Source organism: Panthera tigris, chromosome A1 (assembly GCF_018350195.1).
Source record: "Panthera tigris isolate Pti1 chromosome A1, P.tigris_Pti1_mat1.1, whole genome shotgun sequence".
Classification (NCBI taxonomy): domain Eukaryota; kingdom Metazoa; phylum Chordata; class Mammalia; order Carnivora; family Felidae; genus Panthera; species Panthera tigris.
Genome location: NC_056660.1, coordinates 980,839 through 1,006,725, shown reverse-complemented (window position 1 = coordinate 1,006,725; position 25,887 = coordinate 980,839). Strand labels below are relative to the sequence as shown.

The window sequence follows — 25,887 nt, the reverse complement described above, 5'->3', positions numbered from 1 at the left end:
ATTCTATTCCACTTGGAAAATCAACTTTCAGATCACATTTTCTATGCTTAGATTTGACATATGATAATGTTTTTATTTTCAAGACTTCCTTTTAATGGAAAAAAGGTTATCAAATTTTTAGAGATAAAACACCTTGAGGCCCAGAGGTCTACAAATAAAAATAACAAAACAAGTCAGCAGAAAATCAAATTCAATTTTTTTGTTCAGCTACACTAAAATTGCACAGCTACCCTGGACATATGTAGTTAATATATTTGAGAATATTTTGGCACAAAATTAACATTAAATATTAATAAAAGTTATGAACAACACTGTATATACACTTGCCTTCACTACAGAAAGGTCTCTTAACGCCAGAGAAATTTACTGTTTCATGAAGAGTCTTCTCCTCTTGACAGTATTCGCAATATGTAACTATGCAATGCAACTTCTTATAGTCATCTGAACAAGTTTTGCTGCAGAATTGATGCACTTTGTTCTAAATGCACAATGGGAACCTTGGTAAGTATATGACAACCACCTCAAGAACAAGTTTAAGAAATAAACAAGCCACTTTTACAGAAATAAACTTAAATCATTTACCTAGTTAATGTGATTGATAATCTCTGGGGATACATTTTCAATAGGCCACAGACAGCTAATTTAACTAATTCACTGCTATATTTAGACATAATTCCACAAACTTCAATACCATTAACTACCCCAAAATTACTCAGTAAAATAGTAAAGGTACCACTAAAAGAAGATGGCAGTCTGGTGTTGCTAAGGGAACTGGATTAATGGGTAGAAAACAATGAAAGATAAAACATGGGTAAACTAAGAAAAGATGAGAAATATGACATTAACACCAGTTTCACTCAAAAAGAAATATTCTTCATAGGTACAGCCAAGCAGACTCAATCACATTCCTATCACAGACCTATGATGGATAGAGTATTCATTTGGGGCCATCGTAAGTATGCTGCTAAACTTGAGACTCAGTTGGTTCCCTTGAATGGAGCTAGGTTAGTATTATTAGTTACTTCTCCTGGCCCCAAACCTATAAAGCCAGAGCTACACTCTCCAAATATGCAGCCAAACACAATCAAGTTAAAATTTACAGGGCAGCACCTTTTCCCCTTTGTTATAATGACGGATACAGACTAGGTCTAATCTATCTACCTAACGCTTGGCAAAGACAGCTGAAGACCAAGATAAGGAAGGTGAAAGAGTCTAGGAAGCAACTCAAGTAGTAAGGCAATCATCAGTGGAAAATTGCCCCATCATGGACATATAACTTATAAGAGGAAAAACAGCAACAAAGAAACCACAACTGCCAACCATGGAATGAGAAGAACAATGCCTCTGAATTCTCAATCACCTGAGGGAATGGCTCAACTCTAATTCAGTTTGATAGACAATGTTTATTAACTCCTCCTAATACTTTACCTTCATGTAAATAAAATCAACACCAAGACTACAAAAGCCAGGTAGTTCTAACATGGAGATCGACAGAAAGGACCTCCATTTCATCTAGTATGATCAAAATTCAGTTTAGGCAGGATCTTTATTCCCTATATGATATTATTCCATGTGCTTGCTTATGGATTTCTTTCCTCATTCCCCACCATTCCTTTATTCTTACTAGGCCTTCAACATTTTTCCTGTTATGATTTAGAGAGAGTTACAGTCACTAAAAATCATCACTGGGTGCCAACAACAGTCTCCAAGAATTGGTTTAAGTGCTCTTGAGAAAGCACCAAACAAAATAACAAACTAAACAATTTTCTAGGGACTAAATTTAAAACAATGAAATTTCAGATTCCCAGAATACTTTAGTAATCATGTAGTCACGTTCTGGTTACACTTTCTCCTAAGACTCAGATACTGAGTGACTGCCAATAGCCACTAACAAATTTTGGTTCAAGAGCAATTTATTGTTAATACTAATGTCTTAAACACCATTTTATTACATATTCCATGCCATCAAAAAAGGAGAAAAGAAAGAATGGCCAAGGGTGAACACTGATCAAGAAAGCAATGTTCAGCCAGGTCCACCTGTCTGTTAATCCTTCCGTCCACCCACCCACCCACACATCCATCCATCCATCCATCCATCCATCCATCCATCCATCCATCCATCACTGTTCCCTTATTTAAATAAACAATAACGATAGGACTTTACTAATGGCAAAAATATATGTCAAACTGGTGAAAGCAAGAGTGATGAGAAGGGAAAATAAAATAAATTTATATTAGGATTCTTTTATTAAGACAATTATAAAATGTTAAATGACAATATGTTAAGTGACTAACAAATTTTAATTTATACAGGTAGCAGGCAATACAAGATATTACAAAGACAATACTTATAAGGATGAGAGTAAAAATGAAAAAACACGGTACAAACAGATGTTCCAGATATGTAGCTCAACAGAGTAACATTCCATACACGATCACAAACATAATGTCAATATATGAATATGACTTCAATAATTTTTGTTTGACCTAAAAATAAACATGTCCTTTGTCGATGCCATTCCCATAAGAAAGTAAATAATTCAATCATCACAAATTCTGAAGAATCCCTACACACTAAGAAATAGATCCTCAAATTGAAACACCATTATTAGTTTACTATACTCTCATTTAAGCAAGATAATATACATAACAAAATTGAACTTACCTCCCATTCCAGGATTTCTGGCTTTGAACAAAAGGAATTTTTGCAATAGTTGCATTTCAACTGAATATCACTTGGAGCTACAAACTGGCCATTGGAAGATGACTGCATACTTAGAGCCTAAAATAAAGAATAAAAACATTCTGAGCCTGACACAGATTTTAGAATTTTTATTTGTAACTACTGTCAAATATTGACTATGTCCAGAAAACAGTATTTTGCTTAAATATTTCCTCAACATATAAAATTACATTTCTCAATTTTGTCTTTAAAAATGACACTAGTGAGGCACCTGGGAGGCTGAGTAGGTTGAGCATCGACTTCAGCTCAGGTCATGAGCTCACAGTTCATGAGTTCAAGCTCCCCATCAGGCTCTCTGCTGTCAGTGCAAAGCCCGCTTCAGATCCTCTGTCCCTCCCCCACTTGTGTTCTCTCTCTCAAAAATAAAACATTATAACCAAATAAATAAAAACTACACTAGTACAGTTAAGTTTTATGAAACTGAAATTCTTTTACTACAGGATCACTAGTACTTATTTAAAATAATATGAAAAACGACAAAATACCATACAGTTCAAGTATGATTTTTTTCTCTTTAAGAAAATGTAAGCAAATAAGAGTTAAGTTCACCAAGTTCTGAACTAGTAATTAAATCTTTAAAAAAGCCTAGCTCCTAGTTTAAGTAGTAATTTGTCCCACATGCAATATTGCTATCATTTTTATTCCAATTCCATCAGGGAAAACAGCCTATAATACTTTTTTAAATTGGTCATTTCTTTTACAAAGTTAGGCAGGGGTGAAAGATGAACAGACTGGTATTGATAACAATAGTCTTCATTTTATGGCATTTTTAAAAGTTCAAACAACTTACAGAATAGGAAAAGATATAAGCATAGATGGGTTTTAAAAGTTTTGTTCGAGTTTCTAACGTGAGTGGTGAGTATGCTGTAATCTTCATTCTCTAACATATTACATGGCATATATAATCTTCAGAATATATTAAATTTTTTTCAGGGTGGCAGTTAGGAGAGGAAAAAAAATTTATTTAAAAAAAATTTGGGGCGTTTGGGTGACTAGGTTTAGCATCTGACTCTTGGTTTCGGCTCATGTCATGATCTCAGTTTGTGAAATCAAGCCCCATGACAGGCTTGGGATTCTCTCTCTCACCCTCTCTCTCTGTCTCTTCCCTGCTCGCACGCACGCATGTGCACTCTCTCAAAATAAATAAGTAAACATCTAAAAAAAGATGTTTTTTAAACATTTCTTAAAACTTCTGCATACAACATACAACACAATCAAGATTTGTGAAAAAACAAAACATGCAGATTTAAGACAGTAACCATCAGGTGAATACATTTTTTAAATAAAAACCAGCTAGTGTTCTTACACTTCACTTCAAAAAAACTGCAAGTCCATTAAAGTTAAGTATTCTTTCAAAACAAATGAAATACTATCCTATTACCTTATTTTGAAATGGAAAAACATCTAATAAAGACATAAAGCTCAAAATCTATGGTTTGCTTTAAGATACAGAGAAAGGAAAAAAATGCTGCTTGTCTATTTGTCAACTTTGTATTACTTTTACGCGGTTATAGTGAGGAGGCTGCTTACAGGCTTATCTGGCTATAAGAATCTACATTAAGTATTTACAAGATACAATGCACATACAATGTACATACACGAGTGGTCTCATCAAATCATGGGCAATACAAGTTTCAGTTAAATGAAAAAAGTAGTGAAAACATTTTTTAAAAAACATTTTCCATTAACATTTCAAACATCAAAAAGTAATACAGAAAGGTGAAGTCTGAGAAGCAGCATGTCAAAGACTCTGTCATTCTCTCATCTAATTAATCCTTCCTTATTCCTTAATTTCTAGTTTTGGAAAAGCCAAGTCCGAAGCAGTATTTTACCACTCTAAAGGATTTCTCAATTGCCACGATCCCAGCTTCCAAAATAAAAGTTTAGTTATGAATATGGCTTATTAACTTAACTCAGTGGAGGATATAACTATTAACAAAAACAACATGTGCCTGGTTGAGTTAAAAACCACCTGAATTTAAATGAAAATAACGGTTACAACTACTGTCACATATTTAAGAGACTACATTTTCAGGCTATATAATGCAGAATACAGTACCTACAACACTGGAAATGCTGGAAGATTCACTATCATGAAGCATCACTTTATGTACTGGATTGAATCTTTGAATTTTTCACATAGGTATTTCATACATATTTCAAGTATTCACAAGTATTTCAAAAATATTTTGAATTTTTCACATAAGTAAACCTACTCATGCCACTTAACTAATGCTGAATCCCATTTTCAGCTATTCCCTCCCAGTGGTCAGTTTAAGTCCGAACACTTCCAGTAATACATCTTCTGAAGTTATCCATAACCCCAACTTTGAAGAAGTATGCCAGAAAGTTCTTTACCTTTACAAAAATGAAAAAGGTCTCCCTAAACTGATTTTGTATTAAATTAGGGCCCACTGTAACAAGTCCAATCCCCTTTTTAACTGGCATATTTCGGACAAATAGTTGTCGTATGTTTTGTTCATGTTGGTCATAGTTTTGTCATAGTTTTATGTTTTATCATAAAACAGAAGTCTCCTTCAGAGCCACATGTTATTGAAACCACTAAGAAAATAGTACACATCGGGCATCGAGCTCCATTATACTAAAACTTATTTTCCTTCAAGTCTGTTATATAAATAACAACTGAAAAGTCATCAGAGTCTCCATGCCACACGGTAAGCATCTGCAGCCATGTCTATTACCGTGACTCTATGACCTCCGCCTGCAGTCTGGCCCTCAACAAACAACACGCAAGTTAACATATTAAATAAAGATGAAGCATATTACACTGTTTATTTCCCGTGTGTATTTTGTTGGGAGTGGGAAAGATCCAAAATAAATAACAAACCTGAAATTTAGCCACACAACTGGAATTGCAGAAGTTATACAGTTTCCCATCAGGCATTGTGGCTTGATATTGAGGTAAGGAGTTTCGCTTACAAAAATGGCAAATAATTCCCAAACCTAGGAGAGAAAAAGTACATATCTGAGTTCTTTATAAAGTAATAAAAGCCTAAAAACAAATCCTACTTGACCTCTGAGAGTAATTTTTAATGGAACCTTCTGTAAACTATTCTTTTATTAAAATAAATTTCCAAGATTACGTCCACCTTAAAATATACTGTTACAAAGAGTCCAATATCATATCTGTAAAACAAACATGGATATATGAAACAATCTCAGTTTTAATCTCTGAGGGAAAAACAATTTTGCTAAGAATGCAGCCATGGACAGAACTTCACCAATCACTTAAAATTAAAGAAAATGAAAGATATATGGAATGGTTAAAAACCACTAAAAAAGTCTGCAGTGGGAGCATGTGGGTGGCTCAGTCAGTTAAGCATCTGACTTCAGCTCAGGTCATGTTCTCGCAGTTCGTGAATTCGAGCCCCGATGTGGGCTCTGTGCTGACAGCTCAGAGCTTGGAGCCTGCTTAAGAGTCTGTGTCTCCCTCTCTCTGCCCTTCCCCTGGTCACACTCTGTCTCTCTCTCAAAAATAAATATTAAAAAAAAATTTTTAAGAAGTCTGCGGTAAGAAAGTTTAATGTGATGAATAAAAATAGTTTATGCAGTTAAAAACAAGTATAAAAACAAAGTTAAAGGGAAAGTGCAGTTAAGAAATTAGTCATGTTATTAAAGTCTTTTAACTTTCCAAATACCTGAAACTTACTTTGTGATTTTGCATATTTTGTCTTGTGACTGTTCATGCAAGCAGTTGAACAATATGGCTCCATATATCCATTAGGACCTATACATTGAGTCATATCAAAAAACCTGCACTGTGTTCGGCAACCAGTACAAGTGGTCAGTTTTCCATATTTCTAAAATTTGAAACAAAAAAGAAAATTAAGAAAATCACAATTTAATTAGAAAAAAATTCTATTTTTCAGTACACCTTTTCTCTCTGCAAAATAATTCTGTTAATCTCTAATCAGGTTTAGTGGGTCAGAAATCTTCATCTGGATGCAAACTGTTAACTGCAATGCATCTAAATTAGGTTCAAACAAAAGTAATGATCTCAGCTAAGTCTCTTTCAAAAACTGGATTTTTTTCCCCTATTAATTAGTTTAACAGAATCCCTATATATCCTTAAGTAAAAACTGAAAACAACAAAGACACAGTGTTTTCTGCTGACCATGACACACGTCTTTGTCATCTGACAGAAGAAATTAAATGTGTCTATAAAATGTAAGCCTTAATAATCAAATGACTACGGTCCTTCAGAGCAAAGTCTGATGTTAAATACTTTTTGCACTGAGCTGTGCTGCTGTCCCAAAAACTTACGGAACTTCTCTTAAAACCAATTAACCATACCTTTGTATTCTACATTTAAAACCTCGTTCAACCACAATAAAACACCGTATTTAAATTTTTTTTTAACTAAAACAAAGTCATTCAACCTGATTTTGGGCTATTAACTAAAGCTAATAATTAGTCCACAGATAAGAATAGTCAATCCTTCTGGCAAGAGCGAATATTTGCCAACACTAATTCAAAGCCACAAGGTAAAATATATGATGGTAAGACTAAAGGAGGTACACGTTGAAAATTACTAGACAAAAGCAGTATTACTGAAATATAGAGTCTTACAAAAATACAATTCAGATGAACTGGTATGTTTATATGATAAACACAAATAGTCTCATTAGAAATCAAACATACGGAAAAGCGATAGGTGCAACTTGTATTTGAGCTGTCTTCTGAGTGGTTATACAATCATCATAACTAGTTAGATCAAGTATCACGTGTCGTGTTGCAAAATAATTGTATCCACCTTTCTACCTGGTGTTGAGATTATTTCTCCTCATCATACCCCAAAGCATTCAGTACAATATGATATTAAAAGGCCTTAAAATATTCCACGGATAGATGACTGAAAAATAGACATCGGGGAAGGTAACAAGCAGGCCAAAAATAACAAAATGGGTAAATTGCATGGACAAATTTCATGAGCGCCACAGGATTTTAGAAAATAAAGGTAGTTAAGTTGAAGGGAAAATAACCAAAACAAATAACTAACATCCACATCAAAGAAAGAAAAAAACTTTCTTAGCATGCAACAAACAGAAGAGGTATTAAAAAAAACAGAGCTGTTTATGTGCCAGGAATGTATGTTATATGCATTCTGGTACTGTAAAAAAGTAACCAATGCTGTCTACTCCTCATTTACTTAAGTCTCATATTACTTTAACATAAGTCCTAAGTTTTACTTTTCAAAGTAGAAATCAACTCCTTCTTCAACATCTGACAGACTGCAAAAGGAAATACTTATCAACAGCAAAAGAACAGTAACAAGGAACAAAAAATAGCTGCAAACCTATTAAATCTAATTATGACTCTCCCAATGTGACAAAGAGGAGAATGCTGGTTTTTGTTTGAAATGACAAAATATTTTCCTGAGGCCTATATGATAATTTAAATTTTTATAATGGGGAAAGGATAAAAGAAAACATCAATAAAACAATGAAAGAAAAAAAGAATGTTTAAAATCTGGCACCACAGTACAAATTAGGAATACTAAAATTATCAGGACACTTGCCATTAGATCACAGGATTATAGAGAGATAAAGCCAAGTAGCTCTCAGTAGATGTTTGTACAAGACCTGCATGTAGCAGCACCCATAAAGATTTCTTTTACCAATATAAATGAAGTACGACCATCTAATCTAATCTCAGATTAGATTTTTGTTTTAACTTATTAGAAACATCCTTCAAGTTGACAATAATTTTATTGGCAGAATGGTTAAGTAATTAGTAAGTTTTAAGACGTACCAATAAAAAGTAGACCAGTTGAATTGGGTCAAGTAAACAAGGAGCTAAGCAACTGGTCCACACTGACAAATACTTTTATCTGAAGAGAATGAGAAAGTACTATCAGAAAGATAGAATCATTAATATTGAAAATATTTTAACACAGCCACTTTCACAGCCACCACTACATCAAAAATAAAAGGACTCACTTAATGAAAGAACATTAGCAAAAAAAAGGATATCCGTTCATGCCATGTTTTCTGTTTTATATGTAAACAATCAAAATAATCATATTTAAGTTTCATTCATCCTATAAATTATACATTGAGTGATTTTTAAAATAAAATTAACTGTAACAAATTCACCATTATTATATTCCTCATTCGGGCATGGGAGAAAATAAACCTACATATAAATTCAGTGTAAAAGAATTAAGGCAGAACTAATTAAAACGAGATACTGGTAAGGCAAAAGGTAAATATAATGGGGAGTTTATGGCAGATTGGTTCATTTTCAGTATACTCATTGAAAAATGGTGCCTTACATTTCAAGTTTAACCAATTCCATATGCACACCAAAATTAATCATCACATGATTTTAAAACTTCCCTTTAATTTTTCCTTTTACATGTTAATTAATACATTTCTTTGACTACATTTTGACCAAGTCGGTGAACCACGTGGGAAGGTACTCAAGAGATAAAGGTTCAATCTACTTCACACTGAGGGCACTCTATGAAATGTCCTATAGGATTCAAAAATGTCAATGTCATGAAAGACAAAGACTAGGGAACTATTTCAGATTAAAGCAGACGGGACTTCCACTCCAGCCACGATGGGAGTATCAGAGGCTGGATTTGACCTCCCACTTTTAAAAACTAGAAAACTATACCAAATATATGAAACAATGGCTTTTAAACATTCCACAAAACAGAATATAACTCATTATGTAGAAATTAAAAAAATCAAGCTGTGGAAACAGATCTAGAAATGACAGCTATGAAAATAGTAGGCAAAATGTTAAAAGCGCTATGATAAATATGCTGATATATTCAAGAAATCGGTAGAGGAAAACACGAACATAATGAGGCAAGGAATAGAAGATATAAAAAAGACCCATATGGAACTTCCAGAGATGAGAAATACAAGAGCTAAGATGTAAAACACACCACATGGGACTAACAGTTGATTAGAAAAGATTAGTAAAATTAAAGACACAGTAAACACTGTCCAAAATGAAGAAGAAAAAAAAGAAAGAAAACCAATAAATACAAGAGCCACACGGACCATGGAACAATAGCAGGAAATCTAATATATCTGGAAGTCGGGTCTCAGAAGAAGAGGGAGGGAAAAAGATACACATTTTTAGAGAAATAATGAATGGCCTATGATCCTAGACTTGATCCTAAACAAGAAATAATTGTTTTTCATTTACATAAGGGACATCAATATTTTAAAATTCAAATAAGGTCTATAGATTAATCATATAGCAGCATTATCTCAATATGAAATTCCTTGTACTACAGTTACTATTAGTTGTATACATTTATCATTCACATATTAATTTATACACCAACTTATTCATCTGGATTAAGGAATATGAATTTGGAAACTTTTATGAAATAAAGGGTTTGTAATATCTTTGAAGTAGGCACAAAAGGGCCTTTTATACCTTAAATTTAAGTGCCTATTGTAGACAAGGTACTGTGCCTAAATTTTATCTGGAAATACTTTTTCATAACAAATACCTAAAAGCAAACAAGCATACCACAAGAAAATACACGTAAAGTTTAGTGAAATAAAGTTTGCCTACAATAACATAAGAAAACGATCATCATCTGACATATTTTAAGTTCATAAATTTTAACATACTACTTTAAAATGCCCGTGATTTTTCAGATACATAATAAAGACAGTAAAGCAGTATAGGGAATTATGAAGGGCTTAACCAGAGCCACATTCCTGCTTACCTCAGGCTGCATTAAGAAAGAGTCCTGCATGTGATCTCGAACCTCCTTCAGGAAGCTTGGATGGCTACCTACCTGAAAAAAGATTTTAAGACTTTATAGGAAAAAAACCTCATTTGATAATAAAATAATACAATAACAGGTAACAAATTATCGACAGACCCTTAGACTTGACTTGCCTCTATTGTGACATAGCCAAAAAGAAAAATTACTTATTTCTCTTAGGCGACAATGTATTGTAAGATCTCATTACAGCCTCTGGTACCTCAAAGCATTCTAAATGAAGTGATTTGGAAAGTATGTAGTTACAGTTTTCATTATCGGCAAATGGGTTGTTTTGGAAACTCTTTTCAGAACACGTGACAGCTTACAGCACATATGAATTTACACCTTTATTCCTTGCAGAAAAGCATCCTGCTTTCCATTAAAATCAAAATACTATGCAAGAAAATGGAAAATAAAATACTGGAAGAGAAGTGTTAAGTATCATACAATCTCCGCTGCCAGGATCTAAATGATTAATTACCTGTATCAGTATATTCCAGAAACTAATTCACCAAGGGGGGCATAAACAACAATGGTAGCCAAGTTAAAATGTTAGAGACAAAGGTCAAAAGGGGAGGGGAAGGCAAGGATAAGATCACCACTCAATTTCAGTTTCCCCAGGCTATAGGAAGAGACATTCACTACAGCATCATGTGTAGGGCTCTCCAAAAATGTCTGTGTCCTTTTATCAAGTAACACGGTATGCATGGATTTCCATTTGCTTACTTGTAAATTATCAACATGCAATATATGAATTAAACATGAAAATGATATTTTACAGAATGAAAGACGAAACATTTTTTAAATAATTTTTATTTCATTTAACGACAGTATAAAGAGTATTTTCTATACCCACTAGAATAGGATCACTTGGTGTCAATAGAGGCTAGGTGAAGAGCAGTGAGAAGATATTCCTACTCTTCCCAGTTAGGGTGGATCCGCCAGAGCCCGGAGGGGAGCCAGAACTCCCACTCTCTTCTCCAAGGTAGCAAGGAGCTCTTCCCACCTCATGGGTGTCAACAGAGGCCAAGTGGAGAGCCTGGATTTCTGCCTGCACCTGGCAATACTGAGGCCTTCACACTCCTGCCACGGCAGTGTCAAATAAAGCCAGCTAAAGCAGAATGTTTAAATAAGACCCAGAATATAACAACATAATACCCCAAATTTCCAGGCTTCTAACAAAATCAATCAATCGATCGATCGATCGATCAATCATGAATCCTACCCAAAACCACAAAAACAACAATTTAAATGGAAAAGGATAATTAGTAGATGCTAACATAGAAAGTACAGAAATGTTAGAATTATATGACAAAGATTTTTTAAATATTTAGAGAGAGAGGGAGAATCTCAAGCAGATTCAGTGCTGTCAGCACAGAGCCCAATGCAGGGCTTGATCATATGAACCACAAGATCAGGAAATCAGGAAATCAGCTGAAATCAGGAGTCAGACACTCAACCCACTGAGCCACCAAGGTGCCCCAACAGCCATGATAAAAATGCTTCAATAAAGAATAAAAATATTTAGCAATGAAAAAATAGAAATTCTCATCAAAAGAGAAGAAGATATAAAGAACCAAATGGAAATTCTAGAATGAAAAAAACTATTAACAGACATTTTAAAAATCAATGGATATATAAGATATGTCAAAAGAACACAGGAATCAAGTGAAAATGCTCCCAATGGCCAAAGCTAGAAAATTTTGATTAACAAAAGAAACCCATATTTTATTATAGCCCCAAATTATAAAATACCCACTGATGTGATAACACTGGGGTTTAGCAGCAAACAGTCAACAAAGAATTCTTGAGGTGTCTTTGGTGCAAAAGGGGTGTTTTTGTTTGTTTGTTTTTTTAATGTTTATTTATTTTGAGAGAGAGAGAGAGAGAGAGAGAGAGAGAAAGCAAGAGCAGGAACAGGGAACAGTAAAGACAGAGGGAGAGAAGAATTCCAAGCAGACAACGCTCTGTCAGCATGGAGCCTGAAACAGGGCTCAATTTCACAAACCACGAGATCATCACCTGAGCCAAAATCAAGAGTTTGGATGCTTAACCAACTGAGCTGCCCAAGCACCCCTAAAAAGTTGGCTTTATTAAAGCACAGGGATAGGACCCGAGGGCAGAAAGAGCTGCACTGGGGTTGTGAGGAGTGGCTGATTATACACTTTCAAGCTGGGAGGGAGTTAGGGATAGCATAAGACTCTAAGTTTGGAAGCAAGGTTTCTGGAACCTTGAGGGGCTAGTAGCCAGCTGTTGTTAGGAAAAGGTCATTTACTATGGTCTAGTAAAACCTTAGTCAGGAGACCTTTCAGATAAATATCATGGAGACATAAGCTTGGAGGATGATTACTAACATACATCTTGGGGGTAGAGATAAAAGGAAGCTTCCAAAGAAATTTTTACATGTTAAAGGAGACTTCTAGGATCCTGGAGGCAGGCTAATGTTAAGCTAAAGTATTAATATTGAGTCAGTTGAATTCCTAGAGGAAGGTCACTCTGCCTGTCTCAAGGACTTGTCAATGGGCTGTAAACTATAAAGAAACTGAATTGTTTTTCTTTTGCCTTTTGTTGCCATGTGATCCAGGAGTCCCCACTGATATTAATAAATGACTGAATAAAGTAATAAATGTAAGAGAAAAGACAAATCTCTTATGCAGAAAAAGCCCTAGTAACTGTATACTCCACCCTAAAGGAGACAGTGACTTCATTTTCAAGAACAACATGGAAATGGGAGGAGGCGGGCTTTACAACGGAGAATCCTGACAAATGCTACTGCAGCAAGGTGATAAACATCAACTTCAGCAGTCATTTTAAATCATGTTGATAGGTGTACCCTTATGATATGCTGAAAACGTCAAAACTGTAAAAGGTAAACACATCTGTGACATTCCTCCTAAAAACCTACAGCTACAATCTAATGATGAGAAAACATCAAATTCCAAAAGAAAGGCATTTTACAATACACCTAAATCCTAAAAACTGTCAAGGCCATTAAAAACAAAACTATGAGAAAATGTCACAACCAAGACTACCCTAAGGTTTCATGATTACTGAGTATAATGTGGTATTCTAGATACGATCCTAGAACAGAAAAAAGACATTATATAAAAGTTAAGGAAATCCATGGGCACCTGGATGGGTGGGCCAGTTAAGCATCCGACTTCAGCTCAGTTCATGATCTCATGGTCCATGAGTTCAAGCCCTGCATTGGGCTCTGTGCTAACAGCTCAGAGCCTGGAGCTTGCTTCAAGATTCTGTCTCCCTCTCTCTCTGCCCCTCCCCTGCTCATACTCTGTCTCTCTCAAAAATAAATAAACTTTTTTTTTTTAAAGTGAAGGAAATCCAAATAAACTATGGACTTTTCATAATGCCAGTTCAGTAAATGTAACAAATATTATCTTACTAATTTAAGGTGTCAACAGAAGACCTTACCATGAGAACACTGTACTATCTTCTTAATTTTTCTATAACACTAAAACCATTCTAAAAAAAATTATTAGTAAACAACAAGAAAAAAACAACAAATAGCAGAACAAAGACAGAGGAAAGAAGCAGTGAAGGAAAATACAGAAATTATCCAATCTGAATAGAAAGAAAACAGGCTTGGATGGAAAAAATAAAAAAGAACAGAGCCTCAGGGATCTGTAAGACTGTAACAAATATTTAACTTTCATATCACTAGAGTCCTGGAAGGAGAGGAAAAAGAGGATAAGGCTGAAAAAGTTCTCAAAAAAATGTCTGAAAACACTGCAAACTAGGCAGAAGATATAAGCCTACAGATAGAAGCTGAGCAAACCCCAAGAAGGATAAACTGAAGGAATCACAATATATCACAGTCAAATTTCTGAAAAATTTTAAATAATATTAAAATTTGGATAAAAATAAAAGCAAAGGAAAAAAATCTTAAAACCAGCAACAGAAACGACACAGCTATAGGAGAAATACAACTGGAATTACAACCTAGAAGGACAGAAAACTTTCAGTCAACAGACCCTCCACTCAATCCAAACACCACAGGAGCAATGTGGCACCAACCCCACCCACACTAGAAAGGACAGGTAGAAAGCCTAGACTCCACCTTTGCCTGGCTATAATGAGGTACCCCATGCCAGCAACCCAGCTAGGGTGACATAAGAAAAGGTCAAGTAGGGAGCCTGAACTTCTTAACCTATCAGAAAGTAACAAGGTACCTTGTCACCTACCCGTCAAGATGAGAACTAGCAGAGTCAAACTTTCACCAGTAGCACTAAGGCCAAAGTTGAAATTAAATATAGTCTAAAGAACAGAAAGAAAATGAAAAGAAAAAAAAAAAAAAGTGAACAAAGTCTAAAGAACCTATAGGACAAATTAAGCAGACCAACATGTACATTATGACAGCTCCAAAAGAATAGAGAGAACAAGCAAATTTTTATTTTAACAATGGCTGAAAACTTCATAAATTTGATGATCGGAAAGAAATCCACAAACCTGAAAAGCACAACAAATTATAAGTAGGATAAACTCAAAAAGACACACAACAGTACAAATTATAATCAAACTGTTGAAAGACACAGAGAATCTTCAGTAGCAAGAGACAAGCTACTTATCAAGTACAAAGAAACCTCAGTAAGATTTTCCACCAATTTCTTATCAGAGACCATGGAAGCCAAAAGGACATATATAAAATGCTGAAAGAAAAAAAACTTTCAAACAAAAATACTATACCCGGCAAAACTGTTATCCAAACATGAAGGACAAATAAAGACATATCAAATAAAAAACTGAGGGAATTTGTTACCACTAGACCTACTCTAAAGAATTGTTAAAGACAGTCAAAGATTTAGGCTGAAATGGAAAGGAAACTAGACAGTAACAGAGTAAACAAACAAGACTCTTTAGCAGGGGCGCCTGGGTGGCTCAGTCGGTTGAGCGGCCGACTTCGGCTCAGGTCATAATCTCACGGTCTGTGAGTTCGAGTCCCATGTAGGGCTCTGTGCTGACAGCTGGGAGCCTGGAGCCTGCTCCAGATTCTGTGTCTCCCTCTCTCTGACCCTCCCCCGTTCATGCTCTGTCTCTCTCTGTCTCAAAAATAAATAAACGTTAAAAAAAAATTAAAAAAAAAAAAAAACTACATGGGCAAATATAAAACGTAGTACTGGAGTACTTTAGCTTATAAATCCACTTTTTACTTCCTACATGATTTTAAGGACGAATGTACAAAACATAATTGTAAACCTGTTATTGTGCAAACAATGTTTAAGATGTAATTTATTGTAACATAAATGGGGCTGGAGCTATACAGGAGCAGAGTTCCTTTTTTTTTATTATTTATTTATTTTTTTTAAGTTTATGAGAAAAGGGGGTGGGCGGAGGGAAGGAGAGAGGAAGAGAATCCCAAGCAGGCTCCACACTGGCAGCTCAGAGCCCAACGTGGGGCTTAAACTCACAAACTGCAAGATCATGACCTGAGATGAAACCAAGAGTCAGACACTTAACTGTGCCACCCAGAAGCCCCTACAGGAGCAGAGTTCTTAAATGCCAATTAAGTTGTTACCAGCTTAAATTAGATATAAATTTAAGAGGTTAAACGTTAAGCAAATTCAGCAGCATACTGCAAGTATTATACAACACAGTCAAGTGGGGTTTATCCTAGTAATGCAAAGAGTGGTTCAACGTAAAATAATGAATGTAATAAACCACATGGATATAATGAAGGTAAAAACCACATGATAATCAAATGGTAGAGAAGTTTGACAAAATCCAACATACTTTTATGACTAAAACACTCAACAAACTAAGTAAGAATATTAGAAAAGTACTGCGACATAATAAATGCCATGTATGAACAACCCACAACTAGCATCAGACTCAATGGTCAAAGACAGATGGCTTTTCTTCCAAGATTAGAAGCAAAACAAGGATACTCAATTTCGTCACTTCTTCTAGTCAATAGTGAAAGTTCTAGCCAAAACATTTAGGAAAAAGAAATAAAAGACAACCAAATTAGAAACAAAGAGGTAAAACTACTGCTATTTGCACATGACATAACTAGATGGGAAAAATTCCAAAGGATCCACAATAAAGCTACTAGAGCTAAAAAACAAATTCAACAAAGTTGCAGGGTACAAGATCAACACTTAAATATCACTTGTATTTCTAAACACTAGCAATGTACAATCTGAAAGGGAAGTTAATAAAGCAATTACATTAACAACTGTGTTAAAAACGAAATGCCTAGAAATAAATATACCCAAGAAAATGGAAGACTTGTACACTGAAAACTATGAAAAAACTGCTAAGAGAAATTAAGAAAGGTCTAAATAAATAGGAAGACAACCCATATCCACAGCCAGGAAGATTTAACACTGTTGAAATGTCAATAGTACCCAAAGCAATCTACAGGTTCAATGCAATCACTATCAAAATTCTAATAGCCTTTTCTGGAGAAATGGAAAAGCTAATCCTCCAATTCACATAACATTGCAATGAGTCTAGAATATCCAAACAATCTCTAAAGAACAACAAAGTTGGAAGACTCATTTCCTAATTTCAAAACTTACTACACAGTTATCATAATAGTGTGGCTCTTGCATAAGAACAGACACGTAGATGAATGGAATATCCAATGAGAGTCCAGAAATAAACCTACTCATCTATGGCCAATTAATATTTCACAAGTATAATAAGTCCATTCCATGGGAGAAACAATACTCTTTTCAACAGATGATGATGCTGGGACAACTGGATTTCCACATACAAAAGAAAGAAGCTGGATGCCTGTCTCATATCCTAAACAAAAATTAATTCAAAATGCACCAAAGACCTAAACAGGAGTTAAAACCATAAACGTCTTGAAGAAAACATAGGGATAAATCATCTTAACTTTTGATTTTGCAAACAAATTCTTAGGTATGGACCAAAAACATAATCAACACGGAAAAAAGAGGTTAACTGGACTTTATTAACATCAAAATTTTTGTACATTTAGATGACATTATCAAAAAAGCAGAAAGGCAACACACAGGAGACGACATCTGCAACCATATGTCAAATAAGGGATTAATATTCGGAACATATAAAAAACTACTACAATTGAAAAATAAAAGGAAAAACAAGGCAATTCAATCAACACAGGCAAAGGACTTCAATACTTTCAAAGATACACAAATTGTCCATAAGCACATGGAAATATGCTCTACAGCATTAGTAATCACAGAAATGCAAATGAGAACCACAGAGATACCACCCCACACCTACTGAGATGATTATAATAAAACACAAATGTTTAAGTGAAATAAACCAGACACAAAAGGACAAAGTAATGTATGATTTCAAGTATATGAAATATCTAGAATAGGCAAATTCATAAAGACACAAAGAAGATTAGAGATTACCAGGGATCAGGGAGGTAGGAGAAAATGAGGAGTTACTGGCTTGTCACTTTCTGTGTGGGTCATTGAAAAGTTTTGAAAATAGAGGCAATGGTTGCACATTATGAATGCAATTAATGCCACTAAACTGTATACTTAAAAATGTTTCAGAACAATTGGAAATTCGGCTATATATATTTATCACAATTTTAAAAAAATTTAAAGTTATTTTACACCTTTTTTATGCTCTGGAATGATTTAAAATAGCACTCAGATTACCTAGTTTAAATCTGATGGAATTTTCCTATGAAACCATCTGAGTCTGTTTCTCCTTGTGGGTTAGTTCACTGATAACTATCTCTATTTCTTCTAGGGAGATTCTCTGCTTTACTGTATCATCTGGAGTCAATTTAGGTAAATTAGATTTTCACACACACAAAAAAATTATTTTCACAGAAAATTACTCAGTCTGGGTTGTCAGTATTTTTATATAAAGCTGCACACAAAGTAGTCCCTTATGACTGATTTTCTTCAACTTCCTCTGTTTTGATGCTTCAGTCTACTTTGTCACTTATTTTTGTGAATTTACCCATTTTTTAAGCCTCTTTTCCTGATTAGATTGATGATCAGTTGGTCTAGTTTTTCACAGACCTGATTTATCATAGAAACAGTATTCTGAATTATTTTGGTACTGTTTTTATTTCTTAACTCATTAATTTCTACTTTTACCTTTATTTATTTCTTCTCCTTTTAGTTTGTTCTTTTTACAACTTTTTGAGTTGAATATTTAATTCATTTATTTTCATTTTTATTGTTTTAAGCATTAAGGATTTGAATTTTACTCAAGCATTTTTTAAAATAAATATCCTAGGGGCGCCTGGGTGGCTCAATCGGTTAAGCGTCCGACTTCAGCTCAGGTCATGATCTCGCGGTCCGTGAGTTCAAGCCCCGTGTCGGGCTCTGGGCTGATGGCTCAGAGCCTGGAGCCTGCTTCGGATTCTGTGTCTCCCTCTCTCTCTCTGCCCCTCCCCCATTCATGCTCTGTCTCTCTCTGTCTCAAAAATAAATAAAACGTTAAAAAAATTAAAAACTAAATAAATAAATAAATAAAATAAAATAAAAAATATCCTATTGATATCTTAAAGAATGCATCCCCCCAAAAATTAAACATGATGTCACTTATGAATACTAATGGGAAAATACTAAATAAAATATTAACAGTTCCAACTAAACATTTAAAATATAACAATGACCTGGTATGGTTTATACTAGCAATGCAAGAATGGTTACATGGTTTAGGAAATTCATTACAAAAAGTTACATATTAATAGATTTAAAGGAGGGAAGAAATCACATAACACTTCCATAGACACTGAAAACCTTCAAAACTCAACATTCATTTTCGGTGAAATACTTAATAAAACAAAAATCAGTGGGTACTTCTTTAATATATTTAATATATATTGACCTCAGCCCTAAAGCCAAATAATTTAATGAGGAAATACCAAAGGCATTCCCACTGGAAAAACAAAAAGATACTTCCACTCTTTATAACTCTACTGGAGTTATTAGGAAACCCATTATGCAAGACAAAATAATAATGAGAATAAGAAATGTAAAGGAAGATCTAAACTTTCTCTACTTGCAGATGATATGATGACTTAGTCAAAAATCCAAGAAAATCAACCATTAAGGATGATTTAGCAGCTATTTAAAATCAATATAAAAATATATGTAGGCATACATATATGTACATACATATATGCACATATACATATACACACACAATAATGGAAGAGAAAACCTCATTTAAAATAGTAACAAAAAGATAAAATATTTATGAATAAGTTCTGATCTAACAGAATGAAATCCCTTGTTCTATAATGGGATATTTTGACATAAAGATGCTGATTCTCAATGACAGTCATTTGGATGGAAAAAATATTTGACCCATAATTTAACAATATACCAGAATAAATTCCCTTACATGCATTAAAGATTTAAATATTAAAATGAAGGCTTGCAAACATTAGAAAGAAAATAAGAAAAGCATTCCTTTATAGTCTGGGAGTAAGGAAAGTATGTGAAACAAAATCCAGAAACAATAAAAAGAAAAAAAAAACTGTTAAATTTGAAAATAATTAAAAATTTTACATTACGGGTGCCTGGGTGGCTCAGGTCATGATCTCACAATCGTTGAGATTGAGCCCCAACCTGGGGCTCCAGGATGAGTGGGGCCTGCTTGGGATTTTCTCTCTCCCTCTCACTCTGCCCCTCCCTGCTCACTCTCTAGCTCTCTCAAAATAAATAAATAAACTTTAAAAAAAAGATTCTTAAAACCAAATTAAAAAAATAAAAATTTTACACGGCACAAATTTTTATAAGCACCCAAACACAGTTATTTATAACATGGTAGGATATCATTACTTAATAAACTTTATAAAAAGTAAAACCATGTTAGAAGTCAAAGACAGTGGTTATCTTTGAAGAGGTAGAAGGGGAAAGTCACTGGGAGAGGACACAAAGGGGCTGATGGAGAATTGGTAACGTTCAGTTGCTTGAAGTAGGATCTTAAAAATCAAGGAGGCTCAGATTTCACTTTTTAATAACACTATGTGATGGGGATTGCTACTTCCACAACTTTACACATGGTGAAATGAGGCAAGACACAAAGGAGGTTAAATAATTTGCCCAGGACATAGATGACTGGTGGGGCCAGGATTTTAACACAGGCCAACTAACTAAAGCTAGCACTCTTAACCAAACCTTCCATGTAGCAGAAGATAATAAATGCAACATAATCATCAACATCAAACATGACAGTGAGGTCTTGGAAGATTATAATTAGTCTGATCCTTACACTAATGAATTTGAAGTATGCCACCTCAATGAAAATCCTATGAAAGCAGGATCTATGTTTACTTTCCACTATACTATTTCCAGCAACTAGGACAACACTTGTAACATGGTAGTGGCAATTGTTTGTAAACAAACTACAAATGCATTTTGCTCATTAAAATAAATGTTCAATTTAATGGAAAAAACGGAGAAGATCAAAACCCAAAGAAAAAATGGGTAAAAGATAAACAGTTCACAGAAAAGGAAAGACCAGTAGCTCTGAAATAGGAAAAGTGCTCATCATTCCTAATAAAAGGAATATGAATTAAAACTATATCAACATACCATCTTTCCCAATCAAAATGATGTGTTAATACTCTCTGTTGGAGAGGGAGTGGAGACACAGGCACTCGACATACACTACTAAGAGAGATACAAACTGGCACAATTACAACAGAAGGGAATTTAACATGTCTAACTAACTAACTAACTAACATATGCACTCCTTAGGCAAGCAGCCAGCTTCTAAGAGTCTACCCTAAAACCACACCTCCACGAATACAGAGAAAATACATCAGGTTATTCACCACCTACTATTTATAATAGCAAAGTACCAGAAATAACCTGAAGACCATCCAATAGCAAAGTGATCAAATAAACTTTTATATAGCCCAGTGCTGTCTGGGACATGGTTAACCACTAGCTCTTAGATTAAGGGAGACCCCATAATTTGCAACATTTGTCATGAAAACACTCCCACTATGGCTAATTTCAGCTACAAAATAAAACCAAACATGAAACTGGAAAGAGACACACAGAAGCACACCATTATTTGTAAAATATCCATTGTATAAACATAAGACACAAATAACCTTAAGAATACAAATAATATTAAAATACATTAAACTAATTAGGAAGTAATAGGTTTTGTGTACTTCTTTTATTTTCAATATTGTTGAGGTTTGAATTGTGTTCCCCCAAAATTCATCTTTTTTTAAAGAACGAGAGGGCACAAGTGAGCAAGAGGTGGGGGGAGGGGGAGAGGGGGAGAGGGAGAGAGGGAGAGGGAGAGAGGGAGAGGGGGAGAGGGAGAGAGGGAGAGAGGGAGAGAGGGAGAGAGGGAGAGAGGGAGAGAGGGAGAGAGGGAGAGAGGGAGAGAGGGAGAGAGGGAGAGAGGGAGAAGGGGACAGGGGGAGAGGGGGAGGGGGAGAGGGAGAGAGGGAGAGGGAGGGGGAGGGGGAGGGGGAGAGGGGGAGAGAGGGAGGGGGAGAGAGGGAGAGAGGGAGAGGGAGAGAGGGAGAGAGGGAGAGGGAGAGAGGGAGAGGGAGAGAGGGAGAGGGGGAGAGGGGGAGAGGGAGAGAGGGGGAGAGGGAGAGGGGGAGAGGGGGAGAGGGGGAGAGGGGAGAGGGGGAGAGAGGGGGAGAGGGGGAGAGGGGGAGAGGGGGAGAGGGGAGAGGGGGAGAGGGGGAGAGGGGGAGAGGGGGAGGGGGAGAGGGGGAGAGGGGGAGAGGGGGAGAGGGGGAGAGGGGGAGAGGGGGAGAGAGGGGGAGAGGGGGAGAGGGGGAGAGGGGGGAGAGGGGGAGAGAGAAGCAGGGCTTTAGCTCCCCAGTGCAGGACTGGAATTCACGAACCATGAGATCATGACTTGAGCCAAAGGTCGATTCTTAACTGACTGAACCACCCAGGTGCCATAAAATTCGTATCTTTAAGCCCTACTCCCAATGCGATCATATTTAAAATAGGGCCTTTAAGGGGGCAGTTAAGGTTAAATAAGTCCTAAGATTGTAAGCCTAATCATACAGGACACAAAGATCCTTATGAGAAGAGGAAGAGAGACCAGAGATCCCTTCCCCTCCCCTCCCTACACCACCCTTTTGTAAAGAGGAAAGACCATGTGAGGAAACCACAAAGAGGAGGCTATCTACAATCCTCAAAGAGCAGCCTCACCAGAAACCAACCCATAAAGGTTTGATACTTGAACTCCTAGACTCCAGAACTATGACAAAAGAAATTTGTTTGAGCCCTCTAGTCTGGCATTTTGTTACGGCAGCCCTAGGAGACTAATATAAATTTATCTATGTTTATACAATTTATTTTTAATGTTTTGAATAACCAGCTCACAGTTTTCCTGAAAATTTAACTTGAACAGCCATTAAAAAACAAAAGAGAGGAAAGTCCATATATCATTTATAGACAATGATTTCCAAGATACACTGTGAAATGAAACATTGAAGAGGCAGCATAGTACATACAATATGTTGCCTTTTGTATAGGAAAAAGAGAAACAAAGAATGAATTACATACTTTCTTAATTCTTCATAAAGAAGAGAAACTATAAAATAATAAAAACTGAAAAACTGATACCTATAAAAGATAAGTAGGAACCAAAAGATAGAAACAGGAGCTGGTTTTCTCTGAACATATATTTTAACGTACATTTTACTTTTGAATATATTCAAAAACAAACTACATCAAAAGACCTTAAAATTGAAATATAATCTTCTTAAACAAAGCTTTTTGAAAAATCATATTTGCAACACCTCTCCTCCAACGCCCCAAAAATATTTTTTTTTTTTTTAGTTTATTGATTTTGAAAGAGACAGAGACAATGTGAACAGGAGAGGAGGAGAGAGAGAGAGAGAGAGAGAGAGACACAGAGAGAGAGAGAGAGAGACACAGAGACAGAGAGAGAGAGAGAGAGAGACACAGAGAGAGAGGGAAAATCCCAATCAGGCTCTGCACAGCCAGCGCAAAGCCCTATACGGGGCTCAAATTCACAAACTGTGAGATCATGATGTGAGCCGAAACCAAGAGTCAGACACTTAACCAACTGAGTTACCCCGACACCCCAGCAAAAAATACATATGTAATATTTCAAAAGAGTAATCATTCTGCTAGCATTTACCATTATATGTAAAATCACAATTTCTAGTAATTTACATATACCAGTATTCATTCGAGATATGTTATCTCCAAGAGATGAAGATAACAATGGAATTAAATGAGATTCCAGGATAAATCTAGAGTATAAATAAATGCTGCTAAAATAAAGCTATTACAGCAATTTAAAACATACTCAAAAGAATGGCCAATTTTTATTCGATCATGAGTTACCTGTTTGTATTCACTGACGCAGCTTTGGCAGCAAAATCTTTTCTGCTGACCATCAATCACCAGGACATTATTTCCAGCACCTTTGCTGGGCAGGTACTCTCCACACTGTTCACAGCAATTCATTATTAAACCATTGGCCATTCTGTATCTATTGAAGCAGTGGTCACTGCACAGCTTATGAGTCATATTTTTAAAGCTAACTTCATGACGAATCTAAAAACAAACAAAATTTTAAAAAATAAATGAGTATCACAATAGAAAACGCCTCAATAATTTTTCTGTGGAAGGCTCATTTAGGGAAAAAGAAAGACAAAGTACCGTTCGTGATTCTTTGAACTTATTTTTATACACACAATAAATACACTTATGGCAGAGGGGTAAACATTAGCGACATCACTATGAACTTCTCTAGAGAGATCTAAAAATGATAGGAAACAACCCAGTTTGGATAAAACTTCTAAAACAAAGAGACTGGAAATCTTTAGACAAATCCAAAAGGAACTATAAATAAAATACACTGCTCTAGAAAGGTAGGAGAAAACCAATGTTATAAATAATTCAAATGAGGTATGTATAATACACAGGTTTCTTTTAATATAATCAAATGCAAAAACTTTAATACCATATGAATAATGTTAAGTTATTAAAAATATTCCCTCCATTTGTTCTCTTTCTTAAGCATGGTAGTTTCGAGTCAAGTCTATGTATTTAAAAACACTATGGTTTTGTCTCTACATGCTCCAAACCTCAGGGGAAAAGTTAGTATTATATTTTAAAATTTCCTAAATCATTCTCCCACAGGGATTACATAATGGAATATACATCTTCACTTTTAAAAAACTATATACTGATGACGTCGTAACTATTAAATAAAGCTAAGAATATTCCCGTTAGTTAGAACTAAGAGAGAAGGCACAAAAATACAAACCTCTGTTAGTTTACCACAAATTGTACATCTTGATTTATTTAGAGCTCCTTTAGTAGGATTCTGTTTGTCTTCATAGAGAGACAAACAAGATGTACTACAGAATTCCTGGAAGGATTCGCTTGAATCCACTTGAGCAACAATAGTTCCTTTCATCGTAGTTATATCTCTGAAAAGTAAGTGAACAGCTTAAAGTCAACTTGTATTTTAAAAAAAATCAAACGTAAGAGTAATAATTAACATTTCTAATTTCCACAGATTTTACCCTGGGAATCAAACACCATTTTTAGATCCATTAAATCACGTTTACTATTTAAAAACTCTTGGCAATAAAATGGGAACACAGAAGATAAGGAACCAAAATGATTTCATACTATTAAATCTTTGTCAGTACCCAATTTGTCTTCAAACTCCTTAACAAGGCTTTCAGACATTGGAAACACTTTAAAAAATTAAAATTAAAAAAATCAGTTGTTACTATTTATATGGAGTTTAACATCAAAGCCTAATTTCCTGAGATACAAACTTATAACACCTAGTCAATTCCTTTCCCATAGGTAAGTAGAAAACTTGGAACGATCTAGGTCACAGAAATATGACATATATTCTAGAGAGGATATATGAACTTATTTAGGTACACCCCTATAGCCATAACCCAAAAGGACCCCACCTACCATTCTGTACAGCTCTGTAATGCAATTCGAAATGGTAGGAAACAAAAGTGATGACCTGTGAAGTTTTCCTTTAATGAAATTCTGAATTTCAAGATCCTATACTACAGTATGTAAAAGTCTACTACTGTAAAGCAATCTAAAAACTATGTAACCGTTTCAATACTTGCATTTATTAAACTTGTACAGAGAACCTTTCCAAAGTTCTAAGATCTAAACTATCTTCCCAAATTTGGGCCGCTCCAAGAGATGGCACAGAAGGAAAGCCCACCTGGTTCGACCGTGCACATAATATACCATATTCCACTATTTTTAACTAGTGAAGCAAGACCTAAAAAATAGTGTAAGAAAGAACTGTCTCTCCCCAAAGCTATCCAAAAACTGGTACTTGAGTCTTAAAACACTGGCCATTGTAATGACTGAATGTTCAAAACTAACATAAAAACATAAGATCCAAAGACTTGCCAATTTAAAATAATCTTAAT

General features: G+C 35.1%; 1 protein-coding gene across 2 annotated transcripts in view; it reads right to left on the bottom strand.

Moving 5' to 3' along the window:
- ZMYM2 (zinc finger MYM-type containing 2) overlaps positions 1-25,887 on the bottom strand; it is a 103,805-nt gene that overhangs the window by 38,833 nt on the left and 39,085 nt on the right. For both annotated transcript variants that reach the window (XM_042959365.1, XM_042959737.1), the window contains 7 exons: positions 24,735-24,900; positions 23,807-24,019; positions 10,464-10,535; positions 6,414-6,564; positions 5,592-5,707; positions 2,666-2,782; positions 328-478 (listed from right to left, as the gene is read on the bottom strand). In XM_042959365.1, the coding sequence (XP_042815299.1) occupies positions 328-478; positions 2,666-2,782; positions 5,592-5,707; positions 6,414-6,564; positions 10,464-10,535; positions 23,807-24,019; positions 24,735-24,900 (986 nt within the window). The remainder of the gene's footprint in view (positions 1-327; positions 479-2,665; positions 2,783-5,591; positions 5,708-6,413; positions 6,565-10,463; positions 10,536-23,806; positions 24,020-24,734; positions 24,901-25,887) is intronic.